Genomic DNA, 18,688 nt, shown 5'->3' on the forward strand with positions numbered 1-18,688 from the left:
CGCCTTAGGGTTCAGTTTATATTGTGCACTAATAATCTTGGTTCTGCCATCTTTGAACAGCTAAAAGCACTCGTGTTATTTTAGTAATGACATGTGTTTGCAATGTGTTTGTTTTTGACTGCTGTTCTCAGCAGGGCTTCAAATTTACACCTTACTTGCCCATGAATGTGACACTAGTGTGAACAGCGTACGTGGGTGTGATCTCATGGGTGCCTGGCATGGGTTGGGGGAGGGGTGTACGCATGCAGAGTACACTGCAACAGAAAGCACAACAACAGAGCGATGTATTCAAAGCCTGCCCTCTCCATCCGTGTCTCCAGCGAGAAAGAAACAACCAAGTCATCTTTTTCAAAGTTCTGCTTGGTGTGTCCTCTGTGGTCGGCAGCAAGGAAGCTGCACTTCTGCTGGGATAGACAGAGGGGAGAATATGTTTAGGATTTCAAAGTTGCCCTCTGCGTGTAGTTGGAAGGAAACACCGTTTGATGCCTCCCACTCAGTTTGGCTGCTAGCCTCAGCCTCCTTTGTTCGAAGCCACAGATCAGACATTGTTCTTGACAGTGGTGTAGCTCCTCTGTGGTTAGACGAAACCTTTATCTGTTCATGCTACAACTGAGAGAAAGCCGCTTACTGCTTTGTAAATAGTAAAAGGAGCGTTTGATGTCTCGATTTATTGAATGTGTGATACCTAGGCTTACTTGGGTGCCCCGATGATGTTATTTCCACGAACACTTTTGATTCCAGCAGCACAGAAAGACTTTTTTCTTTCTCACGCTTGATGGAAACACAACAAACAGGAGTTGTTTCCTGTTTTGTTCCATAAAACAAACTCTTTATAAACACAGTCATTCTTTGGGTATTTAATTACATTCTTGAACGACTTGATAACCAACCCTAATGTAACTATCCTGTAAGTCTCTACTTCATGATTACAATGCATCACATGAATCTGTGGAAAATATAAAGGGAGTGTTTGAAGTGACAGCGTGACAAAGGCTCTATTTTTAGTCCATTGTTTTTGTTTTACAGGCTAAATCTTTACTGTATTGATTTAGTTTCTATTGTTAAAGTTTGAGCTGCAGTATTGTGCAGTTTTCAGGGAAATAGCTCTAAAACCCCACAGTAAACTACCAACCAGCACCAAGAGGGGTTAGACACCAAGTGGTGAGCCAGATACTTCTGTCATGCGGAGATAAAAAAAAAATTAGAAAGAAAATAGAGCCTATTTGGACAGAGCGCAGCAGAAATGCTAGTGTATAAGTTTAAGTAAACTGTTGTGGGCTGGACTTTTAAAAGGTGGATTGTAAATCAGTTTTCTTCTAATACACTATGAACAACATGCCTCTGTCTTATGGAAATTTAAATATATTTTTATTTTAAATCACCTGGGCAGTTTAGGGAGTCATTATTAAACATTCCCCTGGAAGCTGCAGGTGGATGCTGGAGTTTAAACAGCACACAGTAATGCAGTGACATGAAGCTGAGATTGTGGTTCACACATTTGCCTAGCAAGCTAAAGATTGTCACTTCGATCCCGGGAGGAGGTCCAAGTCATTTCAGGCTTTCCCCAGAGAGGGCATCCAACATAAATCTGTCAAGTCAAATCAAACATACCGTGCTGCCCACTGTGGTGACCCTTTGTGAATAAGGGAGCGTTTTTTAGATTCAGAAGTGTTGCTGTAGACAATGAGGACAGTACAGCTCGAGTAACCTGCCTGAACTAGCTCACAGCCTTGGGTCCATTTACTGTCTTTAAAGCAGTCTGGCAAGAAACAGGTATATTTACACATGAGATTCCACATGTAACTCTCACACTGATTACTGCTGCTAACATACGTGTGTGTCTTAGGTTACTTCAAGCTGGAAAGTCCTCTCCTGCAGCACCACCCGCACAGGAAGCTGGATAACATAAGCAGTGGACACACACAGGTAAGTGTTGTTGGAGCATGTGTGCAGTCTCACTGGTTATAGATTTAAATTGTTTCAGTATATCATAGTATCAGTACAAAGCATGCATACACGTCATCTAGATCCCTCTTCCTCATTGATTTGAAACTTGCTTCATCACATTAACATCTATGATTTTTCTCTCTGTCCAACTCATTTTTCCGGCTACTTCCATTTCCTCTCGCAGGGAATAAAACCCGCTCTGGGTCGGCTTAACAAGGCCGCAGAATACTCTTCTTCTAGCGATGAAGTCGGCAGCAGTGATGACGAGGAGCGAAGCGGGTAACCAAACACATCCTCAGTGTATTTATGATGCTGTAATGTTATTGTTAGAGTTTATTGTTTAAGAAATGTTCCCATCAAGCTCATCATGTGTTTGACCTGCTCGATAGTTTCTTTTAGCAAAAAAACAAGTGTCCTGCTGCACATGAAGGAGTGAAGCAACTCTTTTAGTTTCCAAACAGCACTGAGACAAAACCTGATGTTGCAAGATTTTTTTTAAAACTGATATTTAGAATCTAGTAAAAAGGCACAAAATTAGTCATTCTGCTGCATCTACTGGGTGAAATGAGCACTGAAATATTTCTGCTAAGTATGAAGAGGAAATGAAATCCGAGACTGCTTATTGTGATTTAAATTCCTGTGGCAGTAAACCTGGGAGAAGCCAAGTATCTCATTGGTTTAACAGTCCTGAAAGCAAATTAGTGTTACTATAGTGTTGTTTGTGAGTTAGAGTCACAGTCTGAAACAGCAGGTGTCATTAGGATCCAGTGTAGAGCTGGGCGATATATCGAGTTTTTAAAAAATATCGATATATTTTTATACGAGATATAAGATGTGACAATATCCTTTATATCGATATAGTCTATGTTACGTTATAACTATACTTGTGGAGCCGCAAGTTTGCCTCTCTTTCATTCACTTTTGTCTTTACGCAACATTACTTGGCCTCGCCCCTCCTTCACTGAACACAACTCCCCCTCCTCCCCCATCGCTTCACCTGCAGGAAGCGACAAGATGGACACGGCAAATCTCCGTTAACGAGTTACTGCGCATCGCCCCGTGCGTGGGGCTGGACGCCGTCAACGTGTTAGCTAGCTAACCACGCTAACGAGCTAACCACGCTAACGAGCTAACCACGCTAACGAGCTAACCACGCTAACGAGCTAACCACGCTAACGAGCTAACCACGCTAACGAGCTAACGCCATGCAGCCCAGAGGGGCTGCACAGCCTAAAATCCTTTCATTTTCTCAAAAGTTGACAGCGCGCCTTATGTATGAATTCTGGTTGTGCTTGATGGCCGCGAACCGATTTTATGTGGTACACAGCGCTCAGCAATCTGTCAAAAAATGTTTTAGTACGACTTTGGTAAGCTACGGTGCTGCACCGCTTGATGGATTGTCGGAGCATTACGGCTACCGAGGAGCCTCGCGGAGTGATACGTACTGTGCTTCAACGTAATATTACCCTACTGTGTATAAGGACCATAAATGGCACCTGTTAAGAGACGTGGTTATGAAGAGGATTTCAAACTCAATGCTGTCAGTCACGCAGTAGAAGTTGGGAACAGAGCAGCTGTGAAATCTGTCTTTGTTACTATGCTCAGCGTCTTTTAGTTTACATTTTGACTGCCCAATTGTGAGCTTTTTGTTATGCACAAAAACAACATTGTTTTCTTTTATTTATGGAGCATTATTATTTAATAAATGCTCATAATTTATTTTTGAGTAAATTTTATGTACATCTATGCTCTATGTTAATAAAAGTGCCTGTGTGACATCTGGGACACAGCTTTGACTAAGAACTCTCTTTTTGTTCTTTCTACTTTATGGCTTTAAAAAAAAATATCGAGATATATATCTTATATCGCCGTCCAGGTAAAAAATATCGAGATATGAATTTTGGGTCATATCGCCCAGCCCTAATCCAGTGTGTTGGTTTTATTGCTGAAGGATGCATCAGTCTTGTTTCTAACTATGAAATGCGACATCTGCAGTCGGTCTGTAGTCTAAAATCTCGAGTGGTATGTTTCAAGGTCTGGCATTTCCAATGGAAAAGGGAAATACTTCAGAGGAATACCCGACGGCATCGTCCTGCAGCCTCACCACAATCTCAACCAGGTACTGAGCAAACACAACCACAGAGCACACGTGACTGTCTGCTCTGTGGTCGGTTGTGTAAAAAAGCTGGCTTCCTTAAGCTTTAACATTCATTCATGTGACGCCTCACAGTTACTCAAGTTACTTCCTTTCCTGGTATTGCTCTATAGATTTCGCAGTTGGGTTCAGATGACACCTACTTGCTACCAGACCTGCTGCAAAAAATTTCTTCCTCTAGTCCTACCCACAATGCATTCATCCAGCAGCAGCGAGCACGGGAACTCGGCTATTTGAGATCGCCCACATCTCCCGGATCCCCCACACACCAGGATCTACATGTAAGTAGAAAATCAGCACAGATTTCTCAGAGCTTTGCTGCTTTACTTCTTCTGGTCATTGTCATCATCAGCATCCCTGTTTATCATTCAGTGTACACTACAGCGGCGGCCAAGAACAAAAGAATTAGATTGTAAATGAGAATAATAGTTGTTTGTTTTTTGTTTGTTTGTTTTTAAGACAAAGTGCTTATTAAGTTCAGATGGACTTACAGTTGTATCAGTATTAATGACCTTGTGTTAATAAATGTCAACAGACTACTTGATATAAACCTTTGGGCTCATTATCACAGCCAAGGTTTAAATAAAGTGACAGAATGCATTAGTTATAAATGTCCACCAGAGGGAGGTAGTGGCACAGGCTGGGAGCTCAGTCTTCCTGGGTTTCAGTTTGGATTTCGAGTTAACGTAACTGTTGTTACTGATTTATGAAAACCATAATTTGTAACTGGTAAATGATTATATAAATGGTTTATAGTTTCATAACTGTAACTGCCTGTTGTGTTGGTTTTTTTGTTCGCGTTTTATTAAAGTATAAAATCTCTTCCCTTGTCATTGTGCTCATCAGGATATCGGCAGTCCTACTGGTAAAAGCCCGACATCATCATCTTCCTCCTTCCTGCCCTTCATTGATCCACGATTGATCCCCATCTCATCACCACCACAGAGCCCGAGTGAGTTTTCTACCAGAGAGCCGAGCTACAGTTTGCTTTGTGAGCATAGTTTAGTTTTATTTTTTAAACTTTTATCTTGAATCATTTTTGCATTCAGCGGGCATTAAGGGCGAGCCACTGAAGAGAGAGAACCACAGGAAGGGCTCCGTGGTTAATGTGAACCCAACCAACATTCGACCACAGAGCGACACGCCAGAGATCCGAAAGTACAAAAAGAAGTTCAACGCGGAGGTTCTGTGTGCTGGATTATGGGGTATGGGGTGTAGTTTTTATGTGTTTTATGTTGTTTGTGTTTTTAAATGAAGTAGATTTTTTTCAGAAAATGATACAAACTGTGTCAGTGTTGATATTTTCTGTTTTGACGTGCAGGTGTGAATCTGCTGGTGGGCACAGAAAACGGTCTGTGGCTGCTGGATCGAAGTGGTCAGGGAAAGGTGTACCCGCTCATCAGCAGGCGACGGTTTCAACAAATGGACGTGCTTGAAGGACTCAATGTGTTGATTACTATATCAGGTATATGTGCTGCATGTTCAAATGTTCAGAGCTACAGAAACAGTGACACAGAGTGCAGCACTCTGTCCTGCATAATGATTAAACTCTGCTTATAAGTTTTGCACAGTAGTTCAAAGAGACCACATTCAAACTGTAACAGTTTAACAGGTTTCTTCAGGTAAAACAGACACTTGTGTGGATGACTGCTCGATATTCATGCTCTGTTCTGGTTTGCTCCGTCACCTCAAAGAAACTGACTGAAACTTGGTCACACTGAAGCAGGAGTCGTTTGCATCCTTCCCTCTCTGTCTGTAGGAAAAAAGAACAAGCTACGTCTCTACTACTTGTCCTGGTTAAGGAATAAAATCCTGCGTAATGACCCGGAGGTGGAGAAGAGACAGGGCTGGACGTCAGTGGGTGATTTAGAGGGCTGTGTTCACTATAAAGTGGGTAGGTACACTAAATAAAAACAGAATGATCTTTTACAGAGCTTCAAACTTACAAATAATGCAGGTTACAGATGTTGTGTATGTAGTGATCTTTAGGAGCTACGTGTAGAATATGTGGTCTCAGATTTTTCACGCTCCTTACCGCTTGTTTTGTTTCTGTTTTTCTGTTTTCTAGTGCGTTATGAGAAGATAAAGTTCTTGGTGATTGCCTTGAAGAATGCTGTGGAGGTGTACGCTTGGGCCCCAAAACCCTACCACAAATTCATGGCCTTTAAGGTTGGTAACAAATTAATGAAATGCAATATAAAATAAGAGATACTGAAGATATAAGTAAGTTCATCAGTCTGTGGAGCTGTGAAATACTAATATCATGGAAAGTACTACTTATTCTACTTATTAGAAGGTTTTTTAGATGTTTGTAGTAATCGTAAAGTCACACAGTAGTTTATCTCAGACTTTTCTTCTAGTTGAAAACTTGAAGCACCTGCCTTTTTATTAACCAGTGTGTGTAGTCATGTAAACAGGCTGACATGCTGGTTTTAGCATGCTAACTAACAGCACTACAGACAAAGTGAAGCTAAGTTTAACATCGCGGTGTAACACCTAAGAACATCAACCTGCTCAGCTTTCCTTTCCATTGATCGATTCATTGATTAAGTGGGTTATTGCTGTGTTATTTCCACAGTCGAACACTTGCATGTACACAGACAGGACACATCAGGTTCTGGGTCTCATAACCACAGACTCTCAGCAGAGATGTGTCCCATTTCTGTTTGTCCATTGAGGCCTGAACTACTTTCTCTTCCATACTGTGTCACATTTTTTTCTCATTTGAAAAGGCCAAAAATGGAAGAATTAGGTGGACTATCTTAGGATGGCAGCGTTTGTGACACTGCATCATTATTAATGGAGCAGTTCCACTTTAGATTATGTAATTAGGCTAATGTGCAAACTTATGTAACTTAATCATCGTGTCTGTGTGTCTGCCCAGTCCTTCAGAACTCTGCCTCAAAAGCCCCTTTCTGTTGACCTGACAGTGGAGGAAGGTCAAAGGTTAAAGGTCATCTACGGCTCCGTGTCTGGTTTCCACGCCATTGACGTAGACTCTGGAACACCATATGACCTCTACTTGCCGACACATGTAAGCATCTGCTCCGTTCTTCGTACTCTTTGAGGATCGCGTCATCACTTCGACTCAGGAGGTTGTGCGTGTCTGTTTGTGTTGGTTTGCATGTTTTGTTAGCAGGATTATTCAAAAAGTTGTGGATACTTGTGAGAGCTGGGGCTTAGCCCATTTTAGACATGATTATCTTTTGGAGTTGATTTTGATCTGAATACAGATTTTGCAGCAATCACAGATGTCACATTGAAATAGGAAAAACGAGGTTGAACGAGGCCGCCAGTGCCAGTCATCACTGTTTTTGCCATAAAGGTGCGTGTCAAGTCTGTGACGTGGGATAGTTTGAGGGTTTCCCTGCTCTGCTCCATCACTGTGGCTCATATGATGACCTGTAGTTGTCATCGGGAGAGTTTTACATCTTTAAAGACTAAACCGATGTCTGATCTCTGTACCTGCAGCTTTCTGTTAAAGCAGCTTATTAAGTCCTTTTCTTTCATTTATCAGCTCTCCAGTCAACCATATCACCTCACTCTTCATCTCTTAGTATACATCTCAGTATAGCCCTCCTCCCACTCACAGTCATGTCAGTCATTACTTTCCTGCATTTCTGCTGTGTTCCCTCCACTCTCCTCCAACACAGTCGATGGCTGTCAGAAACTATTCTTCCATCCGCTTCCTTTTCTCCCTCCCACTGTCACTCTATCATTCAAGGTACCACTGTTCATTTTCTCTTAATTTCATCGTCTCTCTTTCTGCATTTACCAAAATATCATTGCTCGCCCTCACTCCGTCTGTGGGAACTAATATCAAACTGTTGTGACTCACGTTCACATGTGGTGTTTGAACTTTCATTAAATCTGCAGACACTGACTGAGTGAAGCTGCTGTCACAGATCTTTTATGCGTGTACGCTGATTTTTCAGCTGATATTGAAATGTGGATGTTTTGACGAGGCACTGGAGCGTTTGATCATTTCCTGTGTGGCTGTGGAGGAGTTTGATTTGCGATGTTCTCTAGAATTAGCACAGCTTCACCCAACAGATTCATCACAGACTCGACACCGCCTCCTGAAAATGAGACCGATACAAGCAATGACACTAAAGGAGTCACATGCTTTAGTGTCATTGATGCAGGTGGCTGTAGCTCAGGTGGGAGAGTAGGTCACCTACTAACAGTGGCTGGTGGTTCGATCCCAGTCTGCTCCAGTCTGCATGCCAAATATCCTTGGGCAAGATACTAACCCCATGTTGAAGCCGTCCGTTTACCATTTACATGTAGAACCAAAGTGCTGTTCTCAAACTATAATGAACCACAGCAGACCCAGTGATCCGTTATAAGCTGGTGAGGCGTGATTGTAGATGCTACTCAGGTGCATCCATCTCACCTGCAGTGGCATCGCAAGCCACGCCCTGCCACATAAACCTAATAAACTGAGACTCACAGTCCAGTCAAGTCACCACCCTCCTTAGAGGGACTTTAAATTAGGCAATAACACATTGTACACCATGTCAAACTAAGCACACCCTTACTACACACTACTGCTGCATTCAGGCTTAATTTTTTCTAATGATGTCTTCATTATTTCCTGATATGTAAAACCTTAGAATTGAAAGAGGTACCATGACTGTATATGCTATGCCTCAGTATCTGCATCAGATTCATTTCAGTTTATAGGTCACATACAAAGCGATTTAATCTCAAGTGGGTTGTCCCAGTTAAACTTTGCATAATAACCTCACTTTCACCTTAAAGTACACTCTGAAAACATTCACGGTTAACGACACAGTCACAGCACTGATGAACTGGAGCATCTTAGGTGTGTTTTCAACACTCTGCATGATCTCTTTGGTGAAAGTAAACGACTGCATTTGGTGGCTGGATTCAGCACGGCCAGTATTTCTTTGTTTGGTCCTTGTTGGGAACATGTAAATCTTACTTGTTTAGTGTTTAATATTTAGAAAGGTTACGCTGTAAATGTATTTGTGTCTTTAACTGTGACCAATCGCCCACTGCTGGTACAGTTGGAGCAGTTATTATTCTTCCTCTGCTGTATGTGGGCATGTAAAGCTCGCTGTAGCTTGAGTGAGTCATATTCACATTCTGACACATCCTGTTAAATATGTTCTTAGCAACAACTGGAGAGGCCCGAGGCTCAGTTTATATTAAAGTTGTTCAACTTTACGCTGGAAACATTTTGGCTTGAGCCTTTATTTAATCAGTCTTTCCAGAGCCTGAAGGTAATCTGATTCCATCGGTTGATTTACTGTGCAAACTATACAGCACTACATGTGGTGTGGAGTGTGAGTGGGTGGCTGGTTGTTCTAGTTTAATGGTTTATTTAAAGATGTTCTTTATATTTGTCCACCTAGCATCCAGGAACGTTTAATCATTTTGTGAGTCATTCTGAAAGGACTCGTGTCACATTTCAATTTTTCGGTCACAAATTGCTGCGTGGAGTTAAAGCGATTATAAACTTTCTTTCTGTGAGGCTGTTTTTGTTTTTTTTTTACACTCAAACACACACAACGCCCCTGCCACCGCTAAACTGTGCTACTTTCTGTAAGCAAGGAGGAGTTGGAGACACATGAAGAGAGAAATTAGCTCTAAAAATACACCCCTTCTGTCCTCCTTCTCTTACCATCATTAACTGTGAGTGTGTGTGTGTGTGTGTGTGTGTGTGTGTGTGTGTGTGTGTGTGTGTGTGTGTGTGTGCGCGCGCGCTGCCCCCCCCCCCCCCCCCCCCCCCCCCCCTCCTGTGTATATTAAGCGAGCCTGCTCACAGCTGCTTACTACACCGGTGCCTTATGCTGCTGCTGCTGCTGCTGCTTCGATATCATTTCTGCTCCTTCCCGTGTTTTCCTCTTTTCTTGTCTCTCTTACATACACACTGGAGCTTTCTGCCAGACACACTCAGCTGCAGCACTCCTTTAAACCCACTCACTTTCTCTTTCTTCGCACACACTGGAGGAACCTTCACACTCCTGGGGCTTTTCCGAGTTGCTGTTATCAGATACACACTCATTCTTGTCTTAGGTGCACACACACACACACACACACACAATCAGTTAAAGACGTCAAAACAATGATTTCTGTTACTGTTAAAATCAGTTCACCTGTAAGCGAAGCCTAACCCTCAAACGTTTTCTCTCTCTCTCTCTCACACACACACGCACACACACAATGTGCCCACCCACTTAAAGAAGTATACACACACACACGCACACAAACACACGCATGCAGCCATCTCCTGTTGTTGCCTGCAAACTATGTAACAATGCTGATTCCGAGGCAGAGGATTAAGATTGCGCTGCGGCTGTGGATGCCTGTTCTCATGCTCAGGATTGTGGTGGCTCATACTCTGGTAAGGTGTTTGGTGTGAAGCGCAGTGTTTGTGTCGGGCACAGAGCTCAGCCCAGCATTTTCTTCTTTTATTGTAGGACTTTGCAACGTCAATGAATCCTTTACAGATTCCACCGAAGCAAGTGTTTGTCCTAATCTTTGTAGTTTGTCTGATATTTATGTTTAGAAAGTTACAATGATTTATTTATAGTTAAATCTTGTCAGACCTGCAGCAGTGAACGCTTGGCTGGTTGGAATATTTCATAACTAGTTTGCTAAAAGTGTCTGAACAGATATTTCAGAGTTTCTAGATTAAATGAGGCTGGCAACAAACAAACACCTCTCCTTCACGTTTATGGACTTTAAGGTTGTGCGATATGTAAAAATGTTCCAACCGACAGTCCAATAACCGATGATAGGAGAAAAAGTCGTGCAGCTGCAGACTTTTTGATGGGCGGAGCAATGCAATTATGCACGGACTGATTTGCGCATTTTAAATTTCTAAGTTTTGTTTGGAGGGAATATTTTAGCTTCTTTTCTTGTTTGTTTCAGTATTATTATAGATACTTTTTGGATTATTCATTTATTTAAATCCAACAAAAGACTTAACTTTACATCAGAGGGTTTTATGTTCACTGGAAGAGACATTTTGATTTTTAACTTACTTTTTGTTTAATTTTGTATTTGTTGTTCGGTCGAGTGTGTCAGACAGATAAACACCGGAACAGCCTGTAAACACGTTACAGTGGGAAAAGAAGCTTGTTCCTCTTTGTTTCCAACATTGTGGTTTTTTTAATTTAAATAAAGTGCTTTTGTTAGTTAAAACAGCGCTGTTATTTTTGACTGCTTCTCTTAGCTTCAACCAACATTATTAACAAATGTACTCACGGGCAAAAAAAATAAAAACGATCAGCGAAAGGCTCCGCTTATCGTCGATAGTTAATGTATTTGTCCAATCACCAAAGCTTGATGGACCCTTTGATTTCTTAGAAACCTGTTTATGAAGCGTTGGGTTCGTCCTTCTGCTGGATAAGTAAATGGATCTTATCTGGTTAGATAAACATCCTGAGCTGTTGTGAACATGTGTCTGAACTGTTAAATATATTCTTAGGTAACTACTTTGAAGATGTTCTCAGTGAAATAATGTAATAACAATTTTCTGAATGGATTTAAATAAAGTTAAAGTTAGATAAACTTAACTGAGCAGTGAAATGTGTCTTCGAATAAAATCGAATCTTTAACTTGTTTTTTTACTTCCTCCTGGAATTTGATCTTAAATACAGTCTGCTGTGTTCAACCTCTGTTAAACTGTTTTCCAGATATTAAATTAAGAATGTGAGAATCTGAGTATCTGGTCAGTTCTGATACAATGCCGCCATATTTAGTCAAGGACTTTAGTTTCATCATGAAATCTAGTCTTTGAAATAAAGTTGTAACTATGGATTTGTTACATTTGATTGTTGCAATGGTTGTGCATTTAGACCTGAACCTTAGTCTTTGGATCACCAGTGACTGTAAGCTAACATTTAAATAGCATGAAGGAACAGCCTTCATGTTTTCTGCAATCCATATAGATGATAGTATTTTCTGGGGTTTTTAATTTGGGTTTTTCTTTCCAAACAATAATTAAAAAAAAAAAAAGAGTGTTCATGTTGTGTTCATGTTGTGTTTATGTGTGCGTTACTCTACAGATCCCGGGTCCCATCCGTCCCCATGCAATAATCATTTTGCCAAACAAAGCTGGAACAGAGGTCCTGGTTTGCTATGAAGACGAGGGCGTCTACATTGACACCTATGGCCGTATCACCAAGGATACAGTGCTGCAGTGGGGGGAAATGCCTACATCTGTCGGTAATGTTAGAGCACACATCTTTATGCAAATGCTATATACACCCATAAAGGTCTATTTTTGTACACAGTGCGTCTTTGTGCAGGTACCACTAACAACAACACAATTGCAACGATTAGTCAGGCACTGCTTAACATCACTGTAGATTTTTCCAGTTCGACTCACTAGATCTGGATGAGCAGCTGTCCTGCCACTGAGAACTTAACCTGAACCACATTCAGTGGAGACAGATTGGGGACAGGGTGGGCTAAAAATAAGATGGTAGTCAATCTGTGTGTGTGTGTGTGTTTTTGGGGCATGGAGATGAGGCAGTATTCAAGTATAAGGAGTAAAAATGTAGGAGACATATTTAGACTGTTTTCTCATACTCGTCTGTTTCTCTCCAATCCAGCCTACCTGCAGTCTAACCAGGTGATGGGTTGGGGAGAAAAGGCCATAGAGCTGAGGTCAGCGAACACGGGGAACCTGGAGGGAGTGTTCATGCATAAAAAGGCTCAAAAGCTGAAGTTCCTGTGTGAAAGAAATGACAAGGTAGGAGGAACTTATGACAAAAAACAGCCTCACTCTCTTTATTTATGCACTGTTTGTTTGATTTCAGTTCCTTAAAGCGCCGTCTTGTTGCAGGTTTTCTTTGCATCGGTGCAGTCGGGTGGCAGCAGTCAGATTTACTTCATGACTCTCGGACAGAACTCACTGTTCAACTGGTAACAACGAGACCAGTTACCTCTGGGATCGACTGGTGGGCGTCTGCCTTCATTGTTCTGGGTTATCCTGGTGATGCCTTGTTGTGTGTTTTTTGGCTTTGTGCTGACCTGCGTTGACCTCCGTGAAGTGGTGGATACCATTGCAAGAGTCTGCTCGATTTCTCCATCCGTCCCTCAGCCTTGTGCAGTCGCCATATTAAACCATTATGATCAATGATTGAGCTGGTCAAAAATCCGCCTGCAGGAAAAAAGCTTGAATTCATCGCTCCATCCTCGACTACTGACGCGTGGATCACAGCACTGACGCCTGGACATGATTTTCAGCACAAACACACATCCACAGAAATGTTCAAAGGTACAAGCAGCTGTGCCAGCGTCTTTTTTCCTTTATTTTACGTGACGTTTCACCAAAACCGAGGGCTTCACGTAAACGGTTGTTCTGGGATTGCACATGAACCACTGGCTGTTTGTTCAGCGCCTGGATTTTTTTTTCTTTTTTTCAAGAATCAATTATGACTTAATTATGTGCTTAACAAGTATTCGATTGTGTGCGTTTTAAAATGCCCAGCTCTGATGCATTTCTGGATCATCGGCATCCTCACACCTGGATCACAGTTGTTGCTGCACACACCAGAGAGTAATCATCACTTAATTTGTGTTTGTCTGTCAGTAGCTTTGTTCACTCTGTACTTCACCTGGGCATTTAATGAAATGTGGGCTGCTTCATATCATTCCATCTTTGTTGCTCGTGCCATGATTACGTCCTTGGAGCAGTTTTAGATCCACAGTGTTCGCTGCCTGTCTGCAATACCTCAAAACTGTTCCGGTATTTATGAAGTCCTTGAATTGATATAATTGCTTTTATCAGAGTGGTAGAACCCAAACAAACTATCATATTACTGTACTGACTCATGTTCTAGTTTATTAAATACATATCACTATTTTATTTAATATATAGCACTATCAAATGTTAGATAGGAATTATTTTCTCACGCAACTAGTCTGCAAATTCGTTATGAAGTGTGGGGGAAAAAAAATACTGATGGGTATATTTCCTGCGTTGCATAGTTTGAATTAGTTTGAATATATGTTGCTAGCACAGCCCCTCCCCTCGGCTCTAAGTGTGAGAGGTCAGTCTACCACAGAACTGGACCACGTCATTTAAATCGCATTTCTTTTTGCAAAGGACCTTAAAAGCCATTTACCATAAAAGGAGCAATTTAAATGTGCAGCATAAATAGTGTAGATAAATAGAGATATAAAGCAAGTATAATTCGCTCTTTTTTTGTATAGCTTGTATATAATCCTGTAAGATGCACTGTTTTCTAAATATTTTATTACACGCCATCTTTACATATATGTACAGAATTGCAGGCTTACGAATGTGAAATTCAATCTTAAAACAGAGTCGTGCATGCCCCCCACTGTCTTTGATTGTGAATGTGAGCTGCTCACAGGTCTCACAAACTTGGCTGAATCGTCGAAAATCAAATGTGAATTCTTTTTGTTTGATTTTCTTGTTGCGTGTATAAGAGAGGTGTTTTGCACAGTTGCCCTCTTATACGCGTTACATCAAAAGCCATCCTGTCGTCAGTATTGAAGAGATCACTGCTAACCTTTGGATCAGTATTTGTTACACTACCCACTGTGGGACCAGTTTTTGATGGGGCAACATGTTGAAAATATAAAATATAGGATATGTAGTGAGTTGGGCCTCTTTGTCTTTTATTCAATGAGCTTCAAAGCAAGAAACCAAAGATGAAAGCTTTGATGTATTTGCTTCCTTGATTCTAACAGATGATTCACAAGTGACAACTGATCTCATTTATGAATCAAGTTATTAATTTGATAAACTCTTAGATCACCTTGTAAACTCGCCCAGGCCCAAAGTGTTGCAACAAAATACATACAAGTCAATGTTACGAGTGTTTGTGTATTAAATAGCACAGATGTATGCATTAAGTATTATTTGCTTTGGTAAAGGTAAAGAAATCATTGCGGTTTTTTTACCTTCAAATGTGAATCTGCGTATTTATCCATTTTATTATTCTGTTTCTCCTCTACGAGAGTTTGCTTAAACAGCTAACTTTATGTTTTTTACGTTATCCTGCACACTCTTGAATTTTGTCGTTATCATAATTGTGCCAAATGTTTTTATATACATTTATACTATAATTTTACTTTTATTATAGACTTATGACTTGTGAGAAATATTACAGCTGGTTCTGTGAGAATATTTTGAACTGGAAAATGAAGTTTTTGTCTTATTGCTAAGTTTTAATCACGTCTTACAACGATTCTTTCGGGGACAGAAGGTGTTTGATTGTCTGACGTACTTAACATGGCTATTATGCATTAACATAGTGGATTGTGACCTAATATTACCAGGCTAAGAGGTGCTCGCTAACAGGGCCAAAATATACCGTAACTATTAGCTAACTTGCAGTTCCTAGCTAATGCTGTTAGTTGTTATATGAAAACAAAGCTTGGCTAGCAGTACCAAAATGAGTCACTTTTCTCATAAACAAAAGGACTTGTACACACGTAGCATACTTTGTGCTAATATTTACATAGATTCAGATTGTAAGGCACCTTAAAACTGTTATCCTTGTTTGAAGTGGATAACAACTGAAATTAAATTTGGTTAAATTAAATTCTGGCAAGCATGTCACGAGTAAATACACCTTACCTAGCTTGCTTTTTTTAAATTAACTTTTTACCAATAATGTTAACATTTTTCAAAAACCTGTAGGCTACTGTATATGTGGGTTTTTGTTGTAAGTATGGAATAGGACAAGTACATAGAGACTGTTGCTGTGCTAGCTTGTGGTCAGGCCTACAGGGAAAGGTGACAGTGTAGAACCGACAACTTTGGTCAGGTTCCTGAGCAGGACCGTGGCCAGACTAGACAGGAGAGCAGACCAAAACCTAGTGCTCCACAGTTCTTATAGTTTTTGTTCAGCTCTAACTTTCAGTTATCGAACAGCCTGCATCTGCTCATCCTGCTTCCACACTCTGTCATACACCTTTAGGGTATATGCTGGGAAATAAACCAGCTCTAAAATGAGTTCTGACTCCATAATTCTCATTTGTCTTCAAAACTGATTAAATTGCAGAGTTCATTATGAAATTCTGTTACAATAACCACTTTTCTTTTACATGGTCTAACATTGGAATGATTAAGAGTATCTGTCTTGTTCTCTGAACTGCTTTAAGTAACAGCATATGAAATCAGCTCATCTGCAAGCTGACCAGTTTGACACCTAATAACAGTTTCCTTTTTATCAGGGTTTATCCATTTATGATCTTAAGCTACTCTTTTAGAGAATGAGGATATTTTTCTGGTTTATTTGAAGCAAAGTGTCTGCCTGCTGCCACTCTTTGCTCCCTGTTGCTTAGCACTGGACGATCGCTGTATCACTAATGAGAGAGCGAGGGAACAGCGCACTTCCTCCTACACCTTCCACTGGTTAAAAACGTGATAGATTCTGTATCAGGCCTGTGGTGACTCACATCCTTAACTCTCCCACAAACTCTTTTTCTCTCACTTTTCACAACACGTTTCCTCTTGCTGCCACTTTTCATCCCCTCGGCATCTTTTCCCCATCTTCAGCTTCATGCTCCCACCCCTGGCTGTCTCTTTAGCTTCCCACGCCCGCTTCCTTTTATTTCTGTTCGGTTCACGGAGACCTGTCACGTCAGATAGCACATCTTTATTGCACCAAGTAGATTTGCACAGCTTTTCAGATTAAAAGTAAGGTTTAATTGATGGAGATGGACCCAAACATTTAGCCCAACCTCGTTATTTCTCCGGATTGTGTTGCAAAGTGGGATGAAGCGTGATACAGGACGAAAAAAAATGAATACAAAGCAGCTTGCGTTTTTGCAGTATTCACTTAAGTGTCAGCTGTTGTTTTCCACCCTGTGGATGTGATGTGTGGGAGAGTGTGATGAAAACTGGTGTTTAAAAAGGCAGAATTCAGTCTTCAAGGAAAGGAGGGACAGAGTTGGAGGATGTAGTTAGGAGGTTTTAGTCAAGTGTCAATAGGAGGAACGAGGAAGAGGCTTCAAGAGGCTTAATTTCTTTAAATAATACCTAGAACATATGTTTAGATATTTATATAGCTTTGGTTGTGATGAAGAGAAGGAGGAAGAGGATGTGAAAGGGGTGCTGACTGTATACATTAGCCTTTTAAGATTAAATATTGACATTTATTGCGTCATTCATCAATAAGCAAAATTATTTTCCTGGTCAATTTGGGGGGGGGGGGGCGTGATATTTTCCAAAATCCAACTAATTACATGTTACATGGTAGTCTGACTTTATTCTTTAGTTGGAAGTTTTTGGTGTTATTTGACCCACAGAACCGTTGTTTTGAGATTATATAAGACCAAATATTATATGGCTAAATATCTGAAAATATATCTGTCTGCTCCTGTATCATTTATAAGATAATTCTTTTGATACTTTGGTATATTTTTGCACTGGACCTTTGTTTTATGCATTGTACACTGTACCCCTCATGCTTTGATACGAACGCACACTAACTCGTGTTTCCATGTAAAATGGTAAAAAACGGTGAGGCCACAATAAATATGTTGAATCAAGTATCGTCTCTGTTTCTTCCTAGTTTTCACTGATAGGACGACTTTATTTAATCCACTGATGGGTTGATTTGCACGCTGATATTTCTGATCACGCTGCATCTGTCAAAGTGACAAAATATGTTGCGTTTGTCCTAGTTGGCATCAACAGAAACATTCTGTCACTCATTTTCTAATGATGACTCTAATATACTGAAAAGAAAAAGAATATCAAATATGTTTTTAATGCATTTCCCATTTAGAAAGGATCATTTTATTAGACTCAGATTCCTGTTGGCCAAAACTGAAGTGGGGATAGAAGCCACTAACATCGAGACATGCAAGCTCCTTACCATACATGGAGGGTTTCACCCCAAATCCAGCACTTTGACACTGTGCGCCAAGAGGAACGAAGAAAGCCGAGGACCAGTGAGAGTCAGAACAACTGTCCAGGATGAGACGACGAACATCCATGATTTCATCAGGCCACAACTGACCTTGTGCTTGGAGCTCATCTCAAGCAGCAGAAACCTGAGAAAGAAGAGGACCAAGGAGAAGAACCATTGTGGAAGGACAGGCCCCTGCACGGTATGTACCAGTGGCAGATAGAGGAAGTTGCTGACATCCAGAAGTCCTACCAGTGGCTGGACAAAGCTGGACTGACAGCACAGAGGCACTAATCATAGCAGCACAGGAACAAGCTCTAAGCACAAGATCCATAGACCTGCACCCCAGGTGCAGGCTGTGTAAAGATGCCCCTGAGACAATCCAGCACATAACAGCAGGGTGCAAGATGCTAGCAGGCAAAGCATACATGGAACGCTATAACCAAGTGGCCGGCATAGTGTACAGAAACATCTGTGCCAAGTATAACCTGGAAGTCTTGAAGTTAAAATGGAAGACGCCACATAGGGTGGTGGAGAATAACCGAGCTACGATCCTGTGGGACTTCGTAATTCAGACGGGCAAAGTGGTCATGGCTAACCAACAGGACATGGTAGTGGTGGACAAGCAGAGGAAGACAGCCGTAGTGATACCGAATCACAGCAACATCAGGAAGAAGGAACACAAGAAGCTGGAGAAGTACCAAGGGCTCAG

General features: G+C 41.1%; 1 protein-coding gene across 4 annotated transcripts in view; it reads left to right on the forward strand.

The window, feature by feature from the left end:
* si:zfos-2326c3.2 (mitogen-activated protein kinase kinase kinase kinase 4) overlaps positions 1–17,614 on the forward strand; it is a 63,621-nt gene extending 46,007 nt beyond the window's left edge. For all 4 annotated transcript variants that reach the window (XM_035912222.2, XM_035912230.2, XM_006781883.2 and 1 more), the window contains 13 exons: positions 1,847–1,926; positions 2,132–2,226; positions 3,982–4,066; positions 4,216–4,383; positions 4,949–5,054; positions 5,152–5,307; positions 5,424–5,567; positions 5,862–5,996; positions 6,171–6,271; positions 6,987–7,136; positions 12,145–12,304; positions 12,694–12,833; positions 12,927–17,614. In XM_035912222.2, coding sequence (XP_035768115.1) covers positions 1,847–1,926; positions 2,132–2,226; positions 3,982–4,066; positions 4,216–4,383; positions 4,949–5,054; positions 5,152–5,307; positions 5,424–5,567; positions 5,862–5,996; positions 6,171–6,271; positions 6,987–7,136; positions 12,145–12,304; positions 12,694–12,833; positions 12,927–13,010 — 1,604 coding nt within the window. In that variant the 3' untranslated portion in view covers positions 13,011–17,614. The remainder of the gene's footprint in view (positions 1–1,846; positions 1,927–2,131; positions 2,227–3,981; positions 4,067–4,215; positions 4,384–4,948; positions 5,055–5,151; positions 5,308–5,423; positions 5,568–5,861; positions 5,997–6,170; positions 6,272–6,986; positions 7,137–12,144; positions 12,305–12,693; positions 12,834–12,926) is intronic.
* The last annotated feature ends 1,074 nt before the right edge of the window (positions 17,615–18,688 follow it).

This window comes from Neolamprologus brichardi, chromosome 2, assembly GCF_056152115.1.
Source record: "Neolamprologus brichardi isolate AB-2024 chromosome 2, ASM5615211v1, whole genome shotgun sequence".
Classification (NCBI taxonomy): Eukaryota; Metazoa; Chordata; class Actinopteri; order Cichliformes; family Cichlidae; genus Neolamprologus; species Neolamprologus brichardi.